The sequence below is a fragment of the Epinephelus fuscoguttatus genome, linkage group LG5 (genome assembly GCF_011397635.1).
Source record: "Epinephelus fuscoguttatus linkage group LG5, E.fuscoguttatus.final_Chr_v1".
Taxonomy (NCBI): domain Eukaryota; kingdom Metazoa; phylum Chordata; class Actinopteri; order Perciformes; family Serranidae; genus Epinephelus; species Epinephelus fuscoguttatus.
Window position 1 is genome coordinate 23,224,761 of NC_064756.1, and position 19,671 is coordinate 23,244,431.

A 19,671-nucleotide genomic window follows, 5' to 3' on the forward strand; every position below is an offset into this window, starting at 1 on the left:
TGTAAATTCCTTGACAGTTTCCCATTTTGACAGCATTATCCTTGGTGTATCTTCCACATTACACCACCACATTCCCCAGAGTTGTGTCATTGCTAATCTTTGTATCTTCCAGCCCACGTAAATAATTGAGATTACAAAAACGGCATGTTTTTGAAATATGCTGATGACTCATGTTGGCCAGTTGTTGGTATTTTTGTGTCTTGTGATTATTTTATTTTATCAGTGTTTCATTGAATCTGCCCTGTCTGGTCTGGGAAAGAGAAACAGGCTGGCTGAGCTAGTCAAGGTCTCCTTAAAGGTGTGGTGCAGGGGTTATCGTTAAGGCTGAATTGATTCTTAACTGTCCTGATCACTGAGTTTGGTCTCTTTCCTTCAGGACGCTGCAATAAGGGAGGCTCAAAACAAAGACACAGCAAAGGCTGAATCTCTTTTTTTATTACCCTTACTTGTATGTCTTTGACAGAAGCCTGCAGGTCATTGTCATCACTCTGTCCATGTTATCTGTGTTTTTATTGTCTGTCTCCTGCAGGATGATAGTTAAAGTTGCAGTTGAAGTTGTCATATTCGTACGATCGTGATAAATGTCCCCTTGGCACCTTGAAATGAAATAAACCTATACACTTAAATGGTGAAGAAAAGCAAAGTGCACAAACATATTAACAGAACAAAAGTATTTACAAAACAAAAAAAAGAGACATTATGACACAAACAACACAAAACAAACTTAAGCTGTCATATTGGTACTGGGAGCATGAAGTGAGCAAGTTCAGGTTAGCTTTTACGGTTGCTATCCAGTCCATCAACTGATTTAGCCATTGGTTTACTGATAATTTGTTTTTGTCTGTCTAGTCGAATCACCCACTCAATTCTGAGTATAGGCTCCTTCCATCCGGCCTTCGCTTGTGTGTCCCACAGGCCACTAAAGACAGGTACAAATACTCCTGTATTCCTGTCTCATTCCGAGCATTGAATGCTGCTGAGGGAAGGAAGTAATGCCGCTCATAGCTGTGGCTGCCTGTTGTCTTAAATAACTCATTGTTGTTTGTTGTTGTTATCATTATAATGTATTTACTGGCACTTTTTCTTGATTGCTCCTTTGAGAGATTGCACTTTATCAGACACTGTGTGTCATATTGGTACTCTGTGCACTTTCCTGGCCACTGCCCAGAACTTGTATCATATTTACTATTTTTTAGCTTATTCTAGCTTATTTAGTATAATTATTAATGGGAGTCAGCTGGCAGTCTTGTTGACTTGGTGTGTGCTAGCATACTGCTCGGTAGCTGCTGCATGTTACTTGTATTGTCTCCATGTTATGCACTGTCTTACCATGTTTTTATGTGTGTGTTTTTGTGCCTCTATGCCGCTGCAACCTAATTTGCCCTTTGGGACATTAACAATAAAACTGAACTGAACTGAACTGAACTGAATATGGTAGTCTTAAAATGTTGTGGAATTGCGAGTGAGGAGAGATCACCTAGATGGAGGGGGAGAGAGGGATGCTAAGGTTGCAAAGTGCATCTTGTATCCCAATCATCTGAGAACATTCACAACGTATTAACCTTTTGAAAACTAAAGAAAACTACGACTACACTACTATTGCTGTGTTTACTGGCAATATTTTCAGGAATATTTTAATTCAGCCCAGCCGCAAGAAATAAATGTTAGCACTGTATTTTTCTGAAGTGATGTAGTATGTGAGCTGACTTTGTCATCTTGAGGTGGAGGGCATGGTGGATGATGTGACTCCTGCCGAGCTGCAGACTCCTGTTTGAGACCAGCAAAAAACAAAATCGTGATTTCACCAGTCACTGCTATGTTCCCAGCAGTTTTTTTAGGCATCATCCATTTAGTGACTTGTCACTGTTTTTCCAGCAACTTCTTAAGTACCAAATTTGGCTATTTTATAGAAACTCATTGCTGCTTTTCCAGGAGTTTTTTAGGCATGAAAGGCAAAAATGATCATTTCCTCACCATAACCAAGTGGTTTTTGTGCCTAAACCTAACCTAATGTTAACCACAGCATTGTTGAATCGTAAGTGTCAACGCATTACGTCCACTATCTAATAATACGCAAATGTAATGTATCTGTGTTTTTTTAATTTTTTTGTTGTGATTGGGTTGTTTAATTCAGTCAAGTAGGCAGTGGTCTAGCATAGATTATACTACTTTCATATAAACAATTATCCTGTTCTTGTTTTGCAGAAATTCCTCTGTCTATCTCTCTGCAGCACACTGTTTCCACTTGAGCCTCACCACAAAGGCATTTAGCATTGGGAACACAGCTGTGCCACAGCATGCCGTGGCCTAAACTTGAAGCTGCTTGCGCCTGCTGTCTATGCAGAGTGTCATCCTCATAACAACATATAGGTGGCTCAGAGTCAGAAAAACAGAGTTTGAACAGTGGTCTGAACTGCAGCCTATAGTGGCAGATACTGCTATACATCCAGGCCAGTGTCGTAAGCATCCAGTTCAGTCCCTGTTTGATGATAACAGAGATGGTGTTGAAGAGGGAATAAGTGCAGCACACCCCCAAGAGCATCAAGAGACAGTTTGCAACCTGGTACGCCCAGGTGTCCTCATGGTGCTCTCTCTGTCCACTAACAAAGTCCCCAAAGCCCACTGTGCTGAACGCCACGAAGCAGAAGTAGAGGGACTCCATGTAAGTCCAGCCCTCCATGACTGAATAGAGAAAGGCAGCCCCGCATGCAACCAACAGGACGGCAAAAAAGAGGATGAGTGTGACTTGATACACAGATAGTTTCCACTCTTCATTCCTGTTTTCTTCACCGGTTCGGCCCTCCAATCCGCTGTGTCCAGGTCTCCCTCTGTGGCACCAGAATATCAGGAAGCTCAGTAATGTTATGACTCTCTCCAGAAAGAGGTTAAAGAAGAGTATGGTCGCAGAGCAGCCCAGCAACCCATAGAAAACAAGCAAGACCTTCCCAGTCACAGTGGATGGGGCCGTCACTCCAAACCCTAGGAGAAACACACAAGGTTAAAGGTCACATCTTTGATTACAGACACTATCATAACATTAGTTGCACAGAGAATTGTATTGCTACCACTGTAAAAATTTGCTGTGTTACAGAATGGCTTAGAGATTATGTCAAGTGAACATAATTTTTGTATGCTTTTTAAAGGAGCAGTGTATGATTTAGGGAGATTTAGTGGCGTCCAGTGGAAAGGACTGCAGATTTTGACCAGCTAAAACTTCTCCCAGTTAGAATTCCTTTAGTATTCATTGTTTAGGAGGTTTTTACAGGAAGGCAAATCATCTTCAGGGCCATCTTTGTCTCCAAAACAAAAAGACCAAATGATTAAGACAGGGGAAAATACTTTATAAAGCAGTTTTGTGTCGTGCTTCTCTAACATTGGCATTTTGAAGACAGGCCTTAGGGTGTTAAAGCAACTCTTACCTTTTGTTGCATTTCACATAGCACTTAGAAAAAAATTTAACATCCACAACTCCTGCCTCCCTCCAAAGTCCCCCTCCTCCTGCAACTCCATCTCCCTCCAAAGGCCTATCCCCCCCCCCCCCTCCATTACGTGCTCATTACGTCTATGATAGACGTAAGCGTTGGCAAGGTAACGTTAGATACACGGAAGAGGAGAGCGAGTGTAACGATACAACCAAGACAGTCAAAAACAACCCCAGATTTTGAAAACTCAACTGGAGTCAGTGATGACTGATGAGTTTTAGAATAAGGTTTACAGTGCTAACGTTAGATAGTAGCGTTAATGTTACTAGTAAGTGGAAACGCACAAGGAAGACAATGTTAATGTTTCAGAGGCTACGCTACATTAGGCTAATGTTAGCCATTAGCAACTGGATGCTGTGTTGTCGTATATCATGTTATAGCCTATGTTACATTAGAGGCAAACTAAAAATACCTGGCCAGCAGAAACTCTGCGACCATCTCCTCCCATTTTAGCTCAGGGTGAAGCTTCATCAGTCTTCCAAAGCAGAGCCGATGTTGACACGAGTTTTGGCTCTTGCAGCATCCAGTTCTCTCGTAGTGTTAGCTTTTTCTGCAGTATTCTTTCTTTTGCCAACTGATTTCCCCGTTGGGACGGCTGGAAGTGGAAGCGGTGTTCCGCATTTGTCTGCCATTGTTATGGAGAAAAGTTTATATCCACAAGCATCCCTGTTACTAGCCTATTTGTGGTCTCACAGACTTCCAGAAAATTAAGTGTTGCTTTAATGTGTGCTCAGCTTTTTCCCCTGATGTCTTAAGATCCGGATTATTCTGCCAAGTAACGGAGGTTGTGCCGGAGGTAGTGGCGGAGGTTGTGGCTTCCCTCCTTCCCTTGGTTTGCTTTTGACCATGGTAATGATCGGATTACATTTTCCCAGAAGATGGAAATGTATTAGTATTGGTGACGCTGTGACCTTTATCCCAATAAAATCCTCAGCAGCTGCAACATCTACCACCTACACAATCTATTTAAAAAATGTTGTCTGTTAAAGTATTTTTGAGCCTTGACCTTGTACCTCTTGTTCAGTCTTGTTCAGCGCCATTTCCTCACATTTATCATTCACAGTTACTGGACATTAATTCACACACTAAAAACTAATCTAACATCCTCCTCGTGAATAAAAGAATCACCAGTGTTACTCATTTCCTTGATCAAGTGCATTTTTTCCTGTCCTGTGTTGCATGAACATGCATCCTCCGTCATCTTCCTGTGGTTACAGCATCCTCTCTCAAAACTTGTGAGAGCATGTCTGGCAGTTGTGCGGGATATTCCCAGATGAGACAAATGAGGCTTTATTGTCATGAGGCTCACGAGGTCCACTTGATGTCATTGTTTACATATTGGTGGTGTAGCAGCAATCTATCCATCCACCCATCCCAGTAGGCCTGCTCCACATTACCACCACTATTAAGCAGTGTGTTGGCAATAAGCTTGACACAAAATGAATCTTCCAAGGCAGTAACTCCGTTCGAAAACTTTAATTAAAAAATCAAAAAACAAAGTTACAAGATTCACTCTTAATTGGCTCAACTAGGCAACACCGTCAAAAAACTGTCTTGCTCCTTCGGCTGCTTAACCGTCTCTGAGGGCTGTTTGACTGTACATCATCAACAGCATGACTTAAAGGAACATTTCCACATCTTTAGAGTAAAACTACCATACTATTCTTAGTAATATCAATATGGCTCTTACATTTCCAGCCCCTTATTGCTTATGCTAGATGCAGAACAATTATCAAAAATTATCAAACATGAGAGCCATGTAACATTCAACAAAATATCTACAATATTGCTACATGTACATCATAATACACAAAGATAAAACTTTATACATGAACTCTTAATGATGTTCTCAGATTGCTCACATTGCATGTTTCAGCAGGCACAGTTTATTTCTAGGTCTGTCCAGTATGTTAGTCTTAGTCTGCACGCTGACTCGCCTCACTGTACCACTGGAGTCTGGTAATGTCTTTATTACTCTGCCCATATTCCAGGAGTTGCGAGGGACAGATTCATCCATTATCAGTACAGTATCTCCTGGTGAGAAGTTTCTCTGTGGTGTGAGCCACCTTTGTCTCTCCTGAAGGAGTGGCAAATACTCTCTTGTCCATCTAGTCCAAAACAGATTGGCTATGTACTGTATTTGTTTCCATTGTCGTGCATACTTATCGTTTTTTTTTTCTTTTAATGCACACTTGTAATGAAGTGTGTACTGTTAGCAACAGCACCGTGTACTATAATGGTACAGGTAATTGATTCCACGACAAATTTCCACTACGGGGACAATAAAGTATATGAAATTAAATTAAAGGAAATGAAAAAGTTTTGCTCAAAGATTCCTGGTGGAATGTTGGGTTGTGTTTTCATAAGCGACAGGTGATTAGGCGTCAAGGCCTCAACGTCATTAGGATCATCTGATGCATGTGTTATCGGTCTGTTACTGATGATGGCCTCGACTTCACACATGACAGTTTGGAGTCCTTCATCATCTAGTGACTGTTGCTGTAACACAGAGTTCAGGACTTTTCTTACAGTACGGATTTGACTTTCCCATATGCCACCTTGGTGCGAGGCTGCTGGGGTGTTGAAAATCCACTTTATGCCTTTTCCTGTCATGGTGTTCTGTATCTTGGTGTGATTCAGGTTTTCCAATGCTTTGCGCAGTTGTTTTTCTGCTGCAACAAAATCAGTTCCATTGTCTGAGCGTAAAATTTTGAATGAATGAATGAAGTTTGACACTGAATATATTAAGCTGTGTGGACCTTGAAGTAATGACTAAGGAGAAATCTGAACCATGTGGCTGGACCAGCTTGGAGCCACTGCATTAAACTAAGAAAGAGAACATGATAAACGTTATACTTGCTAAACATGTTAGCATCCTTATTGTGAGCTGGTATTTAGCTTAATAGCTGCTGTCCCTCAGTATAACCTCACACACAGAGACACTTTTTTAGTTTTTTTTTCTGTACTTTTGCCTTAAGCAGTTAAGACTAAGTTAAATGGCATCTGTTGTAACTGCTTGTCTCCAGCTGTAGACTCTTGGTCTTGTTTTAACACAGCTTTATTCAGTACCAGACGAGGACAGTGTTGAAATAAAAAAAACATCCATATGTAAGTGACTATCACAGAGTTTTAGACAAATGTTTCAGAGACAAATGACTGATGAGATAAATCAGTGTTATGGCTCCATTTCTTTAATCAAGGATGGCAGAAATTATCACCCCTTTAGACCAATACTTGAATGAAGTGAACATCACCTAAAAAGGACATCAGTGTCAGCCAACTGCCTGCTGACATCAGCCAGGACAGCCTCATATATCTTTGCTCCATGCCAGCCCCAAGTCAGGATATAAATAAATATGTTTATTGCGACCCTCAAGAGGATGAAGCAGTTAGAAGATAAATGAATGAATGAATGTTTTTGGAGAGTGTGCTGAAAGGAAGGAAGGAAGGAAAGGCAACATATTAGTGAATGAAAATAGACGTGGGACCATAGCCATGAATAATATGAAATGTCAAATGTTTGGCCTGTCGGAAAGTCTCTTCCAGCTTCACAAATGATGTGTATCCACATCATGAACTGATTGCAGTCAGTAAATAAGGAAGCTGTTGCAAAAAGGAAATTGATTAGGGCTCAGTGCCATCTGTCCCTCAGTTTCCACAGTGACAGAGAGTGCCTGAAGATACTGTATAACTGGAAGGCTGTAAATTGATTCTCAGAGACGAGGCTGGTTTTATTTTTATCTTGGAGACACATTTGTCCTCTTAAGATCCAGGTAAAAAATGGATTTTGATGGACTGTAGTTGAGTTTGTAACAACTCACATCTGTGGGCCTCCCCAAATAAATATGGTTTCATATGGCCTGTCTAATTTGGTTCATAGGATTAGTTAAATTGTGTGTAATGGTTATAGATTTGTGCGATTTTGTGACATGGACATAGTATTGGTCGTCAAGGGATCCTCTTCATCAGCACAAGTTGAACAATTGACCCTCATTTGTGTTACATAACATTTTGGCTGCAGTAGTCAGAATGATAAAGCCTTCGCTGGGTAATTGACTGCTGGGAAGTAACTTGTTACATGTAATAAAGTTACTAGCCAGTGTGTAATATTTGGCATGGTTTATTGTCAAATCTGAATCTGAATCTGAATATTCTACCCATTAATATGTTTATATAAGTGTATAATCGCTATAAAATAAAATTCGTTTGGTTTTCGTAGCCTTATAATTGTGCTTATATATATATATATATATATATATATATATATATATATATATAGGAAACAGCAGAGAGTGTTAGTAGTTCGTCGATAGAGAGTAGTGAAAAGTTTTTTTAGTTATAAAGTTTGCGAATGGACCACACTTACAACGCAACAGGAGAGAATGAACCCGAACCGTCATCTGCAAGGAAAAGAAGACGCAACTTCACTCCTTGTGATGCACTCTCTGCAGCGCTTTTCCTCCTGATGATATATCTCCCCAACGATGGTAGCACCGAATCCCATTCTGTGCAGCCAAATGGGAGCGGAGGATTCAGCCTCTCGTCTCGCCCACTCAGCATCCAACACATAGAGTTCCTCATCTGTATGCTCCGGCTCAAACAGGTATGGCTCTGGGTCTGTGTCCGCTACAAGAAACTCTTCAAAATCGCGTTCAAAGTCGTCCATTGCAGCGACTATAGTCCGGAGATATTTGCAGTTACTCTTATTCCTCTTATTACAAAGAGGTTGAATAAAAAAAAATGTTTTTCTGCAAAAACCTTAAATGTAGAATGTAACATTCCCTCTGTTGCTCTGCATCTCTTCACCATGCAGGAATGTCTCCTTTTGACGTATTTCAGACAACGTGGATCAGCAAAACCGTCTATGTTGAAATAAAAACCAAATTGGTTGAAATGGTTAAAAGATGTGGCTAGGGACTGTCACAGTCTTCATGGACACATTACATCAGTGGTTCCCAACTGGTGGGTCGCGGGCAACTCTGACCTAACTGCAAGTGACTCATGAACGTGTCACGTTTGTAAAAAAAAACCAAAAACAAACCAAACCAAAAAAAAAACAAAAAAACCCCACTTTATTTTGAAGTAGCCTACAGTGAATTTCTGGCACAGAGCTTTTATTTTGAAGTGTCGTTATCTGCTGTAGAGTGAGTGACTAACAGACAGCTACTTGACAGAGACAACAAACTAGCTAGCCAACATGGTCAGAGTTTGACGCTGAATGTATTAAACTGTGTGCAACTGTGTGGACCTTGAACTAATGACTGAGGAGAAATCTGGACCCAATGGCTGGACCAGTTGGGAACCACTGCATTACGTTGTATGGTCACATCTTAGGTTAGCTTAATGTTAGAAAATGCTAGCTAACGGATCTTCATCAAGAGGAGTCAGCCTGATGAAGCTCTAGCAAAATTCAGTCAAGAAGACAATAGGCTACTTTTAATGCTTAGGCTGTAATTTTTCTATCTTACTCGGCCATTCACTCCTTGCATGCACTCTCTGTCTCTGTCATCAGCTGTTCTTCAGCTGATTCACAATCAACCTATAACACAGTGACACACGTTCTCTATTAGCATTATCATTATTTTAGCCATTAGCCATTATCTCCATTATGATCCTCATCTGCCTCATCAGCCATCAGCATCAGAGTCATCAGCCACCACCACTTCCGCCAGTGTCTGGACTCCCTTGATCCCAAAAAATCTCCCTCTGGTGTCCAAGCACCAAAGACTTCTGTTAAATCTTAAACAGCACAAATTATCTGCTAATCTATACACATATTCTGTACTGAAATTGATCTTCACTTCAATCCATCTGTCTCTCCTGATTGAAATGTCAGATGACATGTCAGGCTTACCTCCTTATTTCTGTGGTAGCGTTCAAGAGATTTGGAAAAAGACAGATAGGTTGGTTGCTGACATAGCATAGCCTGTTTTTCTGGACACTTTCTTTGGTATATTGGTTGTGTTGCCTTAATACATGCACACAAAAGGTAGTTCGGTTGGCACCTTTTGGACCAATCATTCAAGAGAAATCCTGAAAAAAATATCAAGATACACGGTGTCCAGACTACAGTGAATGCTTGCCATATTCTGGACATGTGCTGTTTTCATCTCACGGTATCGTACGACAGGAATTTCCAATGCTCTAAAAGCATTAGCAGAGTGACATTTGTAGCAAACCCATTTTGTTTTTGTGCTTGCTGTTTCTCGTTTTGTCCACCAGAGGGCAGCTTGCATTGTTTGCAGGTCAATTTTGAAAAAACAAATATCTGCTTTAGATGCATTTTTTGACATGATTTCTTTTAAATGTAAACATGATATACACATATACACATGATTTGTGTTGCTATTAAGAAGATGTAATTTCATTCATTTGAAGACCATTACTTCCTACTTCCTTCCTGTGTTGTACTGCCGAACAAAACAAAGTCACTTGACTACGGAATGAATGGTAAAAACGGTAAAAGTTCAAGGTAAACAAAGGAAAACAAAATAAGGAGGCATAAGGTTGGTGTGTGTTGTGCCTGTGGTGATTATTTGCTTACTTGATGATTTGTGTCAAAAGGTATGCTAACTCTTTTGCCCACCTCTTTGGTGAATTGGCGGTGTATTGCTTGGTATAATGTTAAGTTGTCTGAGAAAGTACTGTGATCATTTACCATTTATTATGGACAGAAGTGGAAACAGAAATGTGATTGCTCTCTTTTCTTTGTTTTGTCAGTTCTCACGTTGGTTTATGGAGCTGGTTTTGTGGAACAGCAATAAATGTTAAAACCATCAGTCGAGTCTCTTACCATCTTTCGAAGGGTATGCTACAATATTCCTCTAAACTTTTTTTTCCCAAACTTTTTTTTTGTATTTAATGAGCTTCATCACGATTAAAATCAACCTGAAAATAATATTTTGCTGACACAGGCTGGAGCTTTCGGTCACAAAGTCCTCCTCTCAGCCATGTTCGCGCAGTCATGGGTTCACTTTGGAAACTCAGCCTGATTTCTCTCAAATGAATGAAGTACATGTTTCTTGGACGGTCAAAAGATAAAAAGGAGGAAAAAATGATGGCATATACATATTTGATTCATGGCCTGAGATTATTTATTAAAATAATGTATGTCAAAAGACAAAGCATCTGAAATACCATGATGTTTGGGTAGTATAAGAGACCAAAGTTAGGTCAGCACCATGGTTTGTATTTAGTAATAAATACGTAGAGTACTTTACTGATCCCCAGAAGGGGAAAAGGGGGCACATACCCGGCCACGCAGGAGCAAAGTAGACTGATACCCTTGTCATCCTCTGTCTCTACTTCTCCCTTCATTGTTAAGACCGGAAGCCTCATTTTGTGTTATTTTGACTTGTTCATAACAATTAACGCAGTGAATATATCCTTTCATCACCTTTCAACTATCTAATAAACACTGTGGCACTCAGTCTTGCCATGTTTCTTTTTGTCAAGCTTGTCTGACTTGACAACAGTTATTAAGGAGGGGATTTAAGATTCGTCAAACTGACCGATCGACAAATTGACAGGCTGATCAGACATTTAAAAAAAGGAATCTGCTATGCTATATATGACTGTAGCATGATTTGAAGAAAACAACCCAAAAATAACAATGCTGTGCTGAGCAATATGGACACTGAAAGTGTACTCGGTCTTAGATTTTGTAGCTGTTGGTGTCTGTGGATTGTAGGAAAATCAGAGGATGTTACAATTTTTAATATAGCCTACTATTCCCAGTATCACATTCTTCTTAACTCACCAATGGTGGAGACTACAGTTCCCACGAAGTAAAATGCTCCTGGGATGTCCCATAGGGCTCTGCCTCGATCTGCCCGGATACCTGCAGTCCTAGCTTCCTCATAGTAGCGCAACAGAGATTTCAGGTCTTCACAACTTACGTTATGCTCATGACTGAAGTCTCTTAGCCTCCTTTCCCAGAGCTGGTGGGCCTTTAGCTCCGCTGGTCTCTCCAAGGAAGAAAATATGGCAGCGCCAGCCAGCATGTAAAGAGCAATGAGTAAACAGAGCAGGTAGAAACGAGCAGTTTCCCTGCTAGGGATCAGGGATGAGCAGCAGTGGGAGAACTCGTTCTTCATTGTGACTTGTATAGACCGCAGACAGATTTTCGTCTTTGTGTGCTGTAAAGTCATGTGCTGCACAATAGCTTCAAGAAGAATGATATTTGCTCAGCTGCTTGAAACCGTCAATATACAGGTGCTACAGGAGAGAACATTGTTAGTCCAGTTTGCTCTTCTCTCTGTCTGTCTACTTCACCCATGCAATTCTGTCTTATTCAATGCAATTAAGACTACTTACACAACTACAGTTTCCCCAGCCAAAAGTGCGTTAGTACCAGTTGCTTCTGGGTCTGCAGGTGGCTTTAACAGTGACTTTAATGATCTGTGTATGGCTACTGCTTATCACCAGCTCAATAATCCATCTTTACTTTCCTTTTATGAGCCTCAAACATATGCACTCCTGCTCTCCCTTAGACTTAACATAAAACAGACAATATGCGTGTCTGCTGCCTGAGATTTTTTCCCAAGATCCTTATGCTTTCAGTCCCACACTCCCTCTATCCTCCCTCTTATCTAAGAACAAAAAGACTTAACATATTTTCCAGCTGTCCATTAGTTGGAAATGTGCAATAATTTTTTGGGGAAAATTTGTCTGCTCAAAGCTTGTAAATATCACAACAGGAAGGCTTGTTAACTCATATGGAATTCATTTGGCAGCAACAACAACAAAATATGTAGGACACTTCAGTTATTGTGATTACTTTTACCTCAACTATGCTGTAATGGCATGCGAGGTATTTCAGTGTGTCCCATATGGTTGCCAAGTTGTTGTTGTAAGTATGCCTCCGTTGTGAGCCAAGTATGTCTGTGTTTTTTTCCTCTTGTATTGAAACATCTCATCCATTTAGACATTCCTGTCTGAGACATAAAAATGTGTCTGATGAGGGCTGTGTCTCATGGGAATGGAACAAAAAGAAACACTGCATTCCAAATAGAACAAAGGTCAGTGTGTGTTTGTTTTTGCAATCCAGCATTGATTGCTGTGCCCCCCCCGGACCAGTTTTCTGCCTGGTGTTCTGTTTGGATTTTGGATTTGAGTTCATCGTATTATCCAGGCTGGTTTTCAGTTTAGTTTCGGTTCTGCCTGCATTTGGACTTTTAGTTAGTTACCTGCTGGTACAGGCTGCATTAAAGCTTGCTTTAATGATAACAGTTCAACCTGCCTGTTGGTCTGCATTTAGGTCCTCCTTGAACTGATACGTAACAGACCCCTGCAAGGTCAGGCCAAAGCTCCACCCAGTTCGGTCACTTACCAACTGGTTTGGCTGGGTCCCCCTACTTCTGTGCTGCAGCAGCCTAGGTTATAAAGAAGTCAGCGGGCTATGGCGACTAACCTTTAGCCGGCCAGGATCAGGCTGGCTGGGTCAGTGAAATGTCGAAACAGGGCGTTGATTCATTGGGCTCAATCCACTGTGCCCAAAGAGTCCAGTAGAGGGTGGAGCCTGTGTGCGATAGAATAAAGGTTACAATATTGTAACCCTAATTCTACTAACACAGTTGGAGCCCCCTACCTAGAGATGCTGTCACTCCTAACCCGCTTGCTGAAGAGGGTGTAAGGTGTCTGACAGCGAGAATCCACCTCCTTATATACTGTGAAGTCCACACATATTCGGGAAAGCACATCCTGATTGGCCAGCTACGGCTATGCTTTTCTCAGTGTAGACAATAGACACCCTGCACACCACATTTCCTGGGTGTGCTCGTGATTAGAGGAGTATTACCCATACTGTCCCCTAGAGGGCTTCACCTGTGCTAATAGGTCAAGGGTTACAATATCTTCGTGTGTGCTGTTTCTGTGTCTACCAATGTTGTCTTAACGGTTCCAGAGGAGCTGCTTGCAGTGTGTAGCCAGATTTGGAGCATCAAGGCCCATTACTACGCAAAACATAAAAGCCCCAGCTTTAAGCGTGACCAGCATGCGTTATTTAATGGTTAATAATGGTTCTAAATGCATCCACCCCTTTAATTCCTTTTCAGCCACTTTTGGATCAAACACTTTGCTGATATTTTGAGTCTTTTGACTGGATAGTGTGAATTTCATACATGTAACACTCATCTTGGCTGACATAACAGGTGGATTCAGGCACACATTCAGTGCTGCTGAATAATGAATTCACCTCTGAAGTCCCTTTTCAGACACTCTTGGATCAAACAGTGTTACCAGCTCATATCTTGGGCTGTTTTGACCGGACAGTCTGAATTTCATCCAACATTCATTATGGCTGAAATGCAGGGACATGCAAATCTCCTCAGGCAGAACATCAGTATTGCCAAATTATACAGTTCAGTATAACCTTCTAAAATGAACACAAACACAAGAAAGAAGTTTTTTATAATTCATTATAACACACATCTATAGCCTAGATGTTTTATGCATCCGTAAGCATTATGTGTGTTTATGAGTGTAGTTGTAGAGCTTTATAAATGCATTATAATTCACTGTGAATGGCTTTTTGGCTGCCTTTACACGGGTCCATGTTATTGGTTCGACAGCCCGTTGGTTCGACATCCCATTAGTCCGACTGTCCGCGGTGCTGAACGGCTCAAGCCGGTCGCGGATGGAGGTATGCTGCTAGACGGAGTAGGCTCACGGCTTATGTGTTTGTCACTTTCTTTTTCATTTTAACCCACACCATGATCTTTTCCTGACCCTAACCAAGTGGTTTTTGTGCCTGAACCTAACAAGACCTTAACCACAGGGCATGATGATGATTTCGGAATGGACTTCGGAACAATGAGTTTAATATGGTCGGAACAATGGGATGTCGAACCAATGGGCTGTCGAACTAATGGGCAGTTCCCCCTTTACACTACCATGTCTTGATGCCCAACTGCCTATATCCGATTTTTCCTGACTGCTGTTTACATGTTCTATTCACCTTCTTTTTCACGAAGACACGGAGGCAAAACAGAACACAGCCAGCTTCTGTTTTTTTGTGCGACACTTCCGGTCCAGCACTCTTGACCACTCTGTAAATGTCCCACGGTATTTGCTACAGTGACATTACTGCACGCATGGAATAAAAATAAAACTATTTGTCAAGAGGGAGCAGAAAATAACTTGTAGTACCACTAAAAACTAGGGAAACCACCCCCATCCCCTTTTTTAATGTGACCCAATACAAACAGACTATGTATAATTTTTTCAGTGCTCAAAGTAATACTTCATCCCCCAAATGAACCATTACTCACCCCATGTTGCAATGAATTAGTGAGGACAACATGGATTTTTCCACATGCCTCCGGTGAACAACAAACTGCCATACATCTGCCACACATAATGGAAATACCCAAAGAACAAGTACATCAAATTTGTGGTGAGCATGGACTTTTGGCTTTTATTTTATGAACATTTCCGGAGTCTACTTCCTGTGTGGGTTGTGTGCTGCTGTGTTTACCTGTCTCCAGAGGCTTCTCCCCTCCCCTGCCCTGCACTGAGGCTGAGTGTGCACACCTGAGAGTCATCTGCAATCAACGGGCTTTAAGACTGCCACCGACTCTAGCCTCAGCGCCAGAGTATTTGCAACTGCACGCAGTGGTATCTCGGGTCCTCTGTTCCTCCAGTGATTTGAGTAATCTTGCAAGTTTGATTGTGTTTTTGCTCTTCGAGTGTTTTACCCTTGTTCTCCTACCTCTTTTTTCCAGTGTCTCCCTCCGTGCCTCACAGCAGCCCACAGCCCAGCACTCTCACCTGGTTATCTCACTCTGCACCTGGACTCCGGATCGCCTTTGTTCTCTGCATCATTCTGGCACAATAAAACTGTTAAACCTGGCCAAACATGGACCCAGCAGACTCAGACCCCGTCAGGAGAGGTCTCGCCAAACAAGGAATTCGGCTCGGACAGCATGAGGACATATTGCAAAGTCTCATGGACTCTCTACAGGACCTCAGCGCTCAAGTCTCCCACCTCTCAGAGCAACTCGTCTCCCGCTTACCTCCCCAGCCATCCGGCTCCACTCCCACTGTGAGTTCGGCTCCCCCTCCTAACACCTCAGCCACCTCTCCCTCTCCCTCTTCCCCCAAGGAGCCCTATGTTCCCCCTCCTGAGCCTTACACTGGGGAGATTGGTAGCTGCAGGGTTTTTTTGTTACGTTGCTCCTTAGTTTTTGACCAGCAGCCTTTTAGTTATCCTACCGATAGAACCAGGATAGCTTATGTCATTAATTTGTTACGGGGTAAGGCCGCTAAATGGGCCACAGCCATCTGGGACCAGCAGTCACCTGTTTTAAGTTCTTTTTCTAGTTTTTCTGAGGAGCTTCGCAGAGTTTTTGATCACCCTATTCAGGGCCAGGAGGCAGCTAAGCGCCTATTTTCCCTTTCTCAAGGGTCTCAGTCAGTGGCGGAATTTTCCATTGATTTCCGTATTGCAGCTTCAGAGAGCGGGTGGGGGGAGCAAGAATTAAAGGGGGTATTTTTGAGAAGCTTGTCCGACGAGCTTAAGGATGAGCTAGCCTCCAGAGATGAGCCAGGCTCACCCGAGGAGTTAATTTCTCTAGTGATTCGCATAGATAATCGCTTGAGGGAGAGACGCAGGGAGAGAACTCAGCATCGATTATCCAGACCTTGTAGCATGGCTCCCTCTACCGGCCTGACAAGACCTTCTGCTTCGCCACCCTCTCCTGCCAGCTCCAGTCTGCCCCCGGAGGAGCCCATGCAGTTGGGGCAGGCGAAGTTGCACCCTAATGAGCGGCAGAGACGCATCACTCAGAGACTCTGCATCTACTGCGGCCAAGCTGGCCATTTCCTCGCCACCTGCCCTCATAAGTTAAACGACAAGGCTCATCAGTAAGTGAGAGCGCACTGGTGAGCCACACCTCTTCCCCTTTCAGCTCTCCTAAACGGATCTCTGTGCCCTCCTGCCTCCTCTGGGAGAGAGACTCTCTACCCCTGCAGACCCTCATCAATTCTGGTGCCGATGACAACTTCATTCACAGTGAGTTAGTTGAACAACTCAATCTCCCGTTGGAGCCCCTTCCCACTCCCAAGAAAGTCACCGCCTTAGACCACCATAACCAACTGGAGCGTCCATTGTCATTCCCACTGCCTCAGATCCGCCAATCCCTTCTCCCGCCGACAGATGGCAACCCCAGCTCAACCTGTTCTCACCAATATTCCCTCAGAGTATCATGACCTCGCTACTGTATTCAGCAAGGAACTGGCCTTATCCCTACCCCCTCACCGCCCCTATGATTGTGCCATCGACCTCCTTCCTGGTGCCACCCTTCCCAGTAGCCGTCTCTACAATCTGTCCTGTCCTGAGAGGGAGGCCATGGAGTCCTACATTCAGGACTCCTTAGCTTCAGGACTCATTCGGCCATCCTCTTCCCCACTAGGAGCTGGTTTCTTTTTTGTTAAAAAAAAAAAAGATTCCTCCCTTCACCCCTGTATAGATTTCCGAGGCCTGAATGAGATCACAGTTAAAAATAAGTATCCTCTTCCCCTCATTGATCCCTCCTTCGAACCCCTGTGTAGCGCCAGAATCTTCACAAAGCTCGACCTACGGAATGCTTACCACCTCATCAGAATCAAGGAGGGAGATGAGTGGAAGACGGCATTCAACACCCCGCTTGGTCACTTCGAGTATTTAGTGATGCCATTCGGACTCACCAACGCCCCAGCTGTCTTCCAGGCCCTGATCAACGACGTGCTCTGGGACATGCTGAACCGGTTCATGTTCATCTACTTGGATGACATCCTCATCTTCTCCCAGGATGAGGAGGAGCACCGGCAGCACGTCCGTCTGGTTCTTCAGAGGCTGTTAGAGAACCGCCTTTATGTGAAACCCGAGAAATGTGAGTTTCACACCTCGTCGGTTGGTTTCCTGGGTTATGTGATAGCCCAGGGACAGCTGCAGCCAGATCCGGCGAAGATCCAGGCGGTGAAGGACTGGCCCACTCCTACCATCCGCAAGGAGTTGCAGCATTTCCTCGGCTTTGCAAACTTCTACCGGAGATTCATACAGGACTACAGCAAGGTGGCTGCTCCTCTCTCTCGCCTCACATCCCCCAACACTCCCTTCCTCTGGTCTCCGGAGGCAGCCTCTGCATTCTCTAAATTGAAAGCTCTGTTCACCTCCGCTCCTGTTTTAAAACATCCTCACACATCGCTGCAATTCGTGGTGGAAGTGGACGCCTCCGACTCCGGTGCTGGAGCGGTGCTGTCTCAATGGGACCCCAAGACGCAGAGGTTGCATCCCTGTGCGTTTTTCTCTCGCCGCCTGTCTCCTGTGGAGAGAAATTATGATGTGGGAAACCGAGAGTTGCTGGCTGTGGTGTGGGCCCTGCAGGAGTGGAGGCACTGGCTGGAGGGTTCACACCTTCCTTTCATCATCTGGATGGACCACAAGAACCTTGCCTATCTGCGCTCTGCTCGGCGCCTCAACTCCCGCCAAGCCCGCTGGGCACTTTTTCTGAGCAGATTCAACTTTAGTATGTCCTACAGACCTGGATCCTGCAACGCCAAGCCTGATGCCCTCTCCCGAATCTTCAGCTCTCCTTCAGACACCAGTGAATCTGCAATCCGCCCGTTCTCAGGTTCTTCAGTGGGGACATTCGTCGAAACTCACCTGCCATCCTGGGATCCAGAGAACGCTTCACTTCCTCCGCCAAAGTTTCTGGTGGCCGGGGATGGCCCGGGATGTCTGGGACTTTGTGGCGGCCTGTTCAGTTTGCGCCCGGGGCAAAGCCTCTCATCTGCCTCCTGCTGGTCTGTTGCGCCCTCTACCCATACCATCCCGTCCCTGGTCTCACATACCTCTGGATTTCGTCACTGGACTGCCGCCATCTGAAGGTAACACAGTTATCCTTACCATCATTGACAGATTTTCTAAGTGTGTGCATTACGTGCCTTTACCCAAGCTTCCCTCAGCCCGTGAGACCTCTGATCTCCTGATTACCCATGTCTTCAGACTTCAGTGGATACCCAGTGACATTGTGTCGGACCGAGGTCCACAGTTTTCCTCCCAGGTTTGGAGGGATTTCTGTAAGTCTCTGGGTGCAACAGCTAGCTTGTCCTCTGGCTACCACCCTCAGACCAACGGCCAGACAGAGCGGGCCAACCAAAGTTTGGAGACTGCGCTGCGCTGTGTTGCGGCTCACCATCTGGTCACCTGGAGCTCCCACCTCCTGTGGATCGAGCACACACACAACTCCTTCACCAGCGCGGCCACAGGTATGTCGCCCTTCATGTGTTGCTATGGTTTTCAACCCTCCTAACATAACGTTATATCTCACAGATAACCTATATCTCACTGGTAAGCTATAACATATTGTAGCGTCCGCCAGGACGTGTGGAAAGGATGATGCAGTTATTAGGCAAACCACCGTTTATTACTGAACAGTACAGGTTACTGTTGGCCGTAACTGCGCCAAAACAACCAACAAACAAGAACTTAGCTGTAACTCCAACTGTGCGCTCCTGCTCTCTCCTCCACCTCGCTCATACACACACCAGCAAGCGCACTCACACAGCCCTCATCTCCGTCACACTCGCACCCCGCCCCCCTACCGATAGCGTACTCATTCAATCCCAAATATGCCATTAACTCGCAGAACATTGACATTATAACAGAACATTTACTGCAGGGTCGCTACAATATCCTAACATGGTTTAGATTCCTAAATAAATATTCACCTCATTGCTAGATAGGCCTACTCCTGAAAAACTTGAAAAACTCATGGATGATGCCATCTCCGTCTGCGCAAGGCTTTCTGTCCTACGAGGCCACCGTCACTTACCTGACGGGAGGGGTGAGCAAGTGAGCGTGAGTGAGCCCTGCAATGTAGAATTTCTGCTGATGTCACTGTTACTCACCATTTTTACACACTGAGGCTTTAAAATCATTACTGAATGGTAAAAACACATAAATAAGCAAAAGAATACATACAAAGAACAACAATTACATTAACAATGTTACAACATTTAATAATATAATAATATATCTTATATACTGAGACTGAATATTGCCCATTAGATATACCCCAAACAAATTACATTTCGTATTTAACCACTACAGAGATATCAGCTACGAATTTCAAAAGGACTACCCAAGAGAGGCTGCTCTCGGTGGGGCAGCCTGAGCGCTCATACACACGTTTATTATCTATGAGCA

The 19,671-nt window shown here is 43.6% G+C and overlaps 1 protein-coding gene across 1 annotated transcript; it reads right to left on the reverse strand.

The window, feature by feature from the left end:
* Positions 1-317: 317 nt before the first annotated feature.
* On the reverse strand, positions 318-14,757 carry si:ch211-261a10.5 (potassium channel subfamily K member 13). The gene is given in 4 exon segments (XM_049575913.1): positions 318-2,979; positions 11,242-11,531; positions 12,188-12,277; positions 14,753-14,757. Coding segments are annotated over 4 exon segments (1,230 nt in total). The 3' UTR covers positions 318-2,134.
* Positions 14,758-19,671: the final 4,914 nt, after the last annotated feature.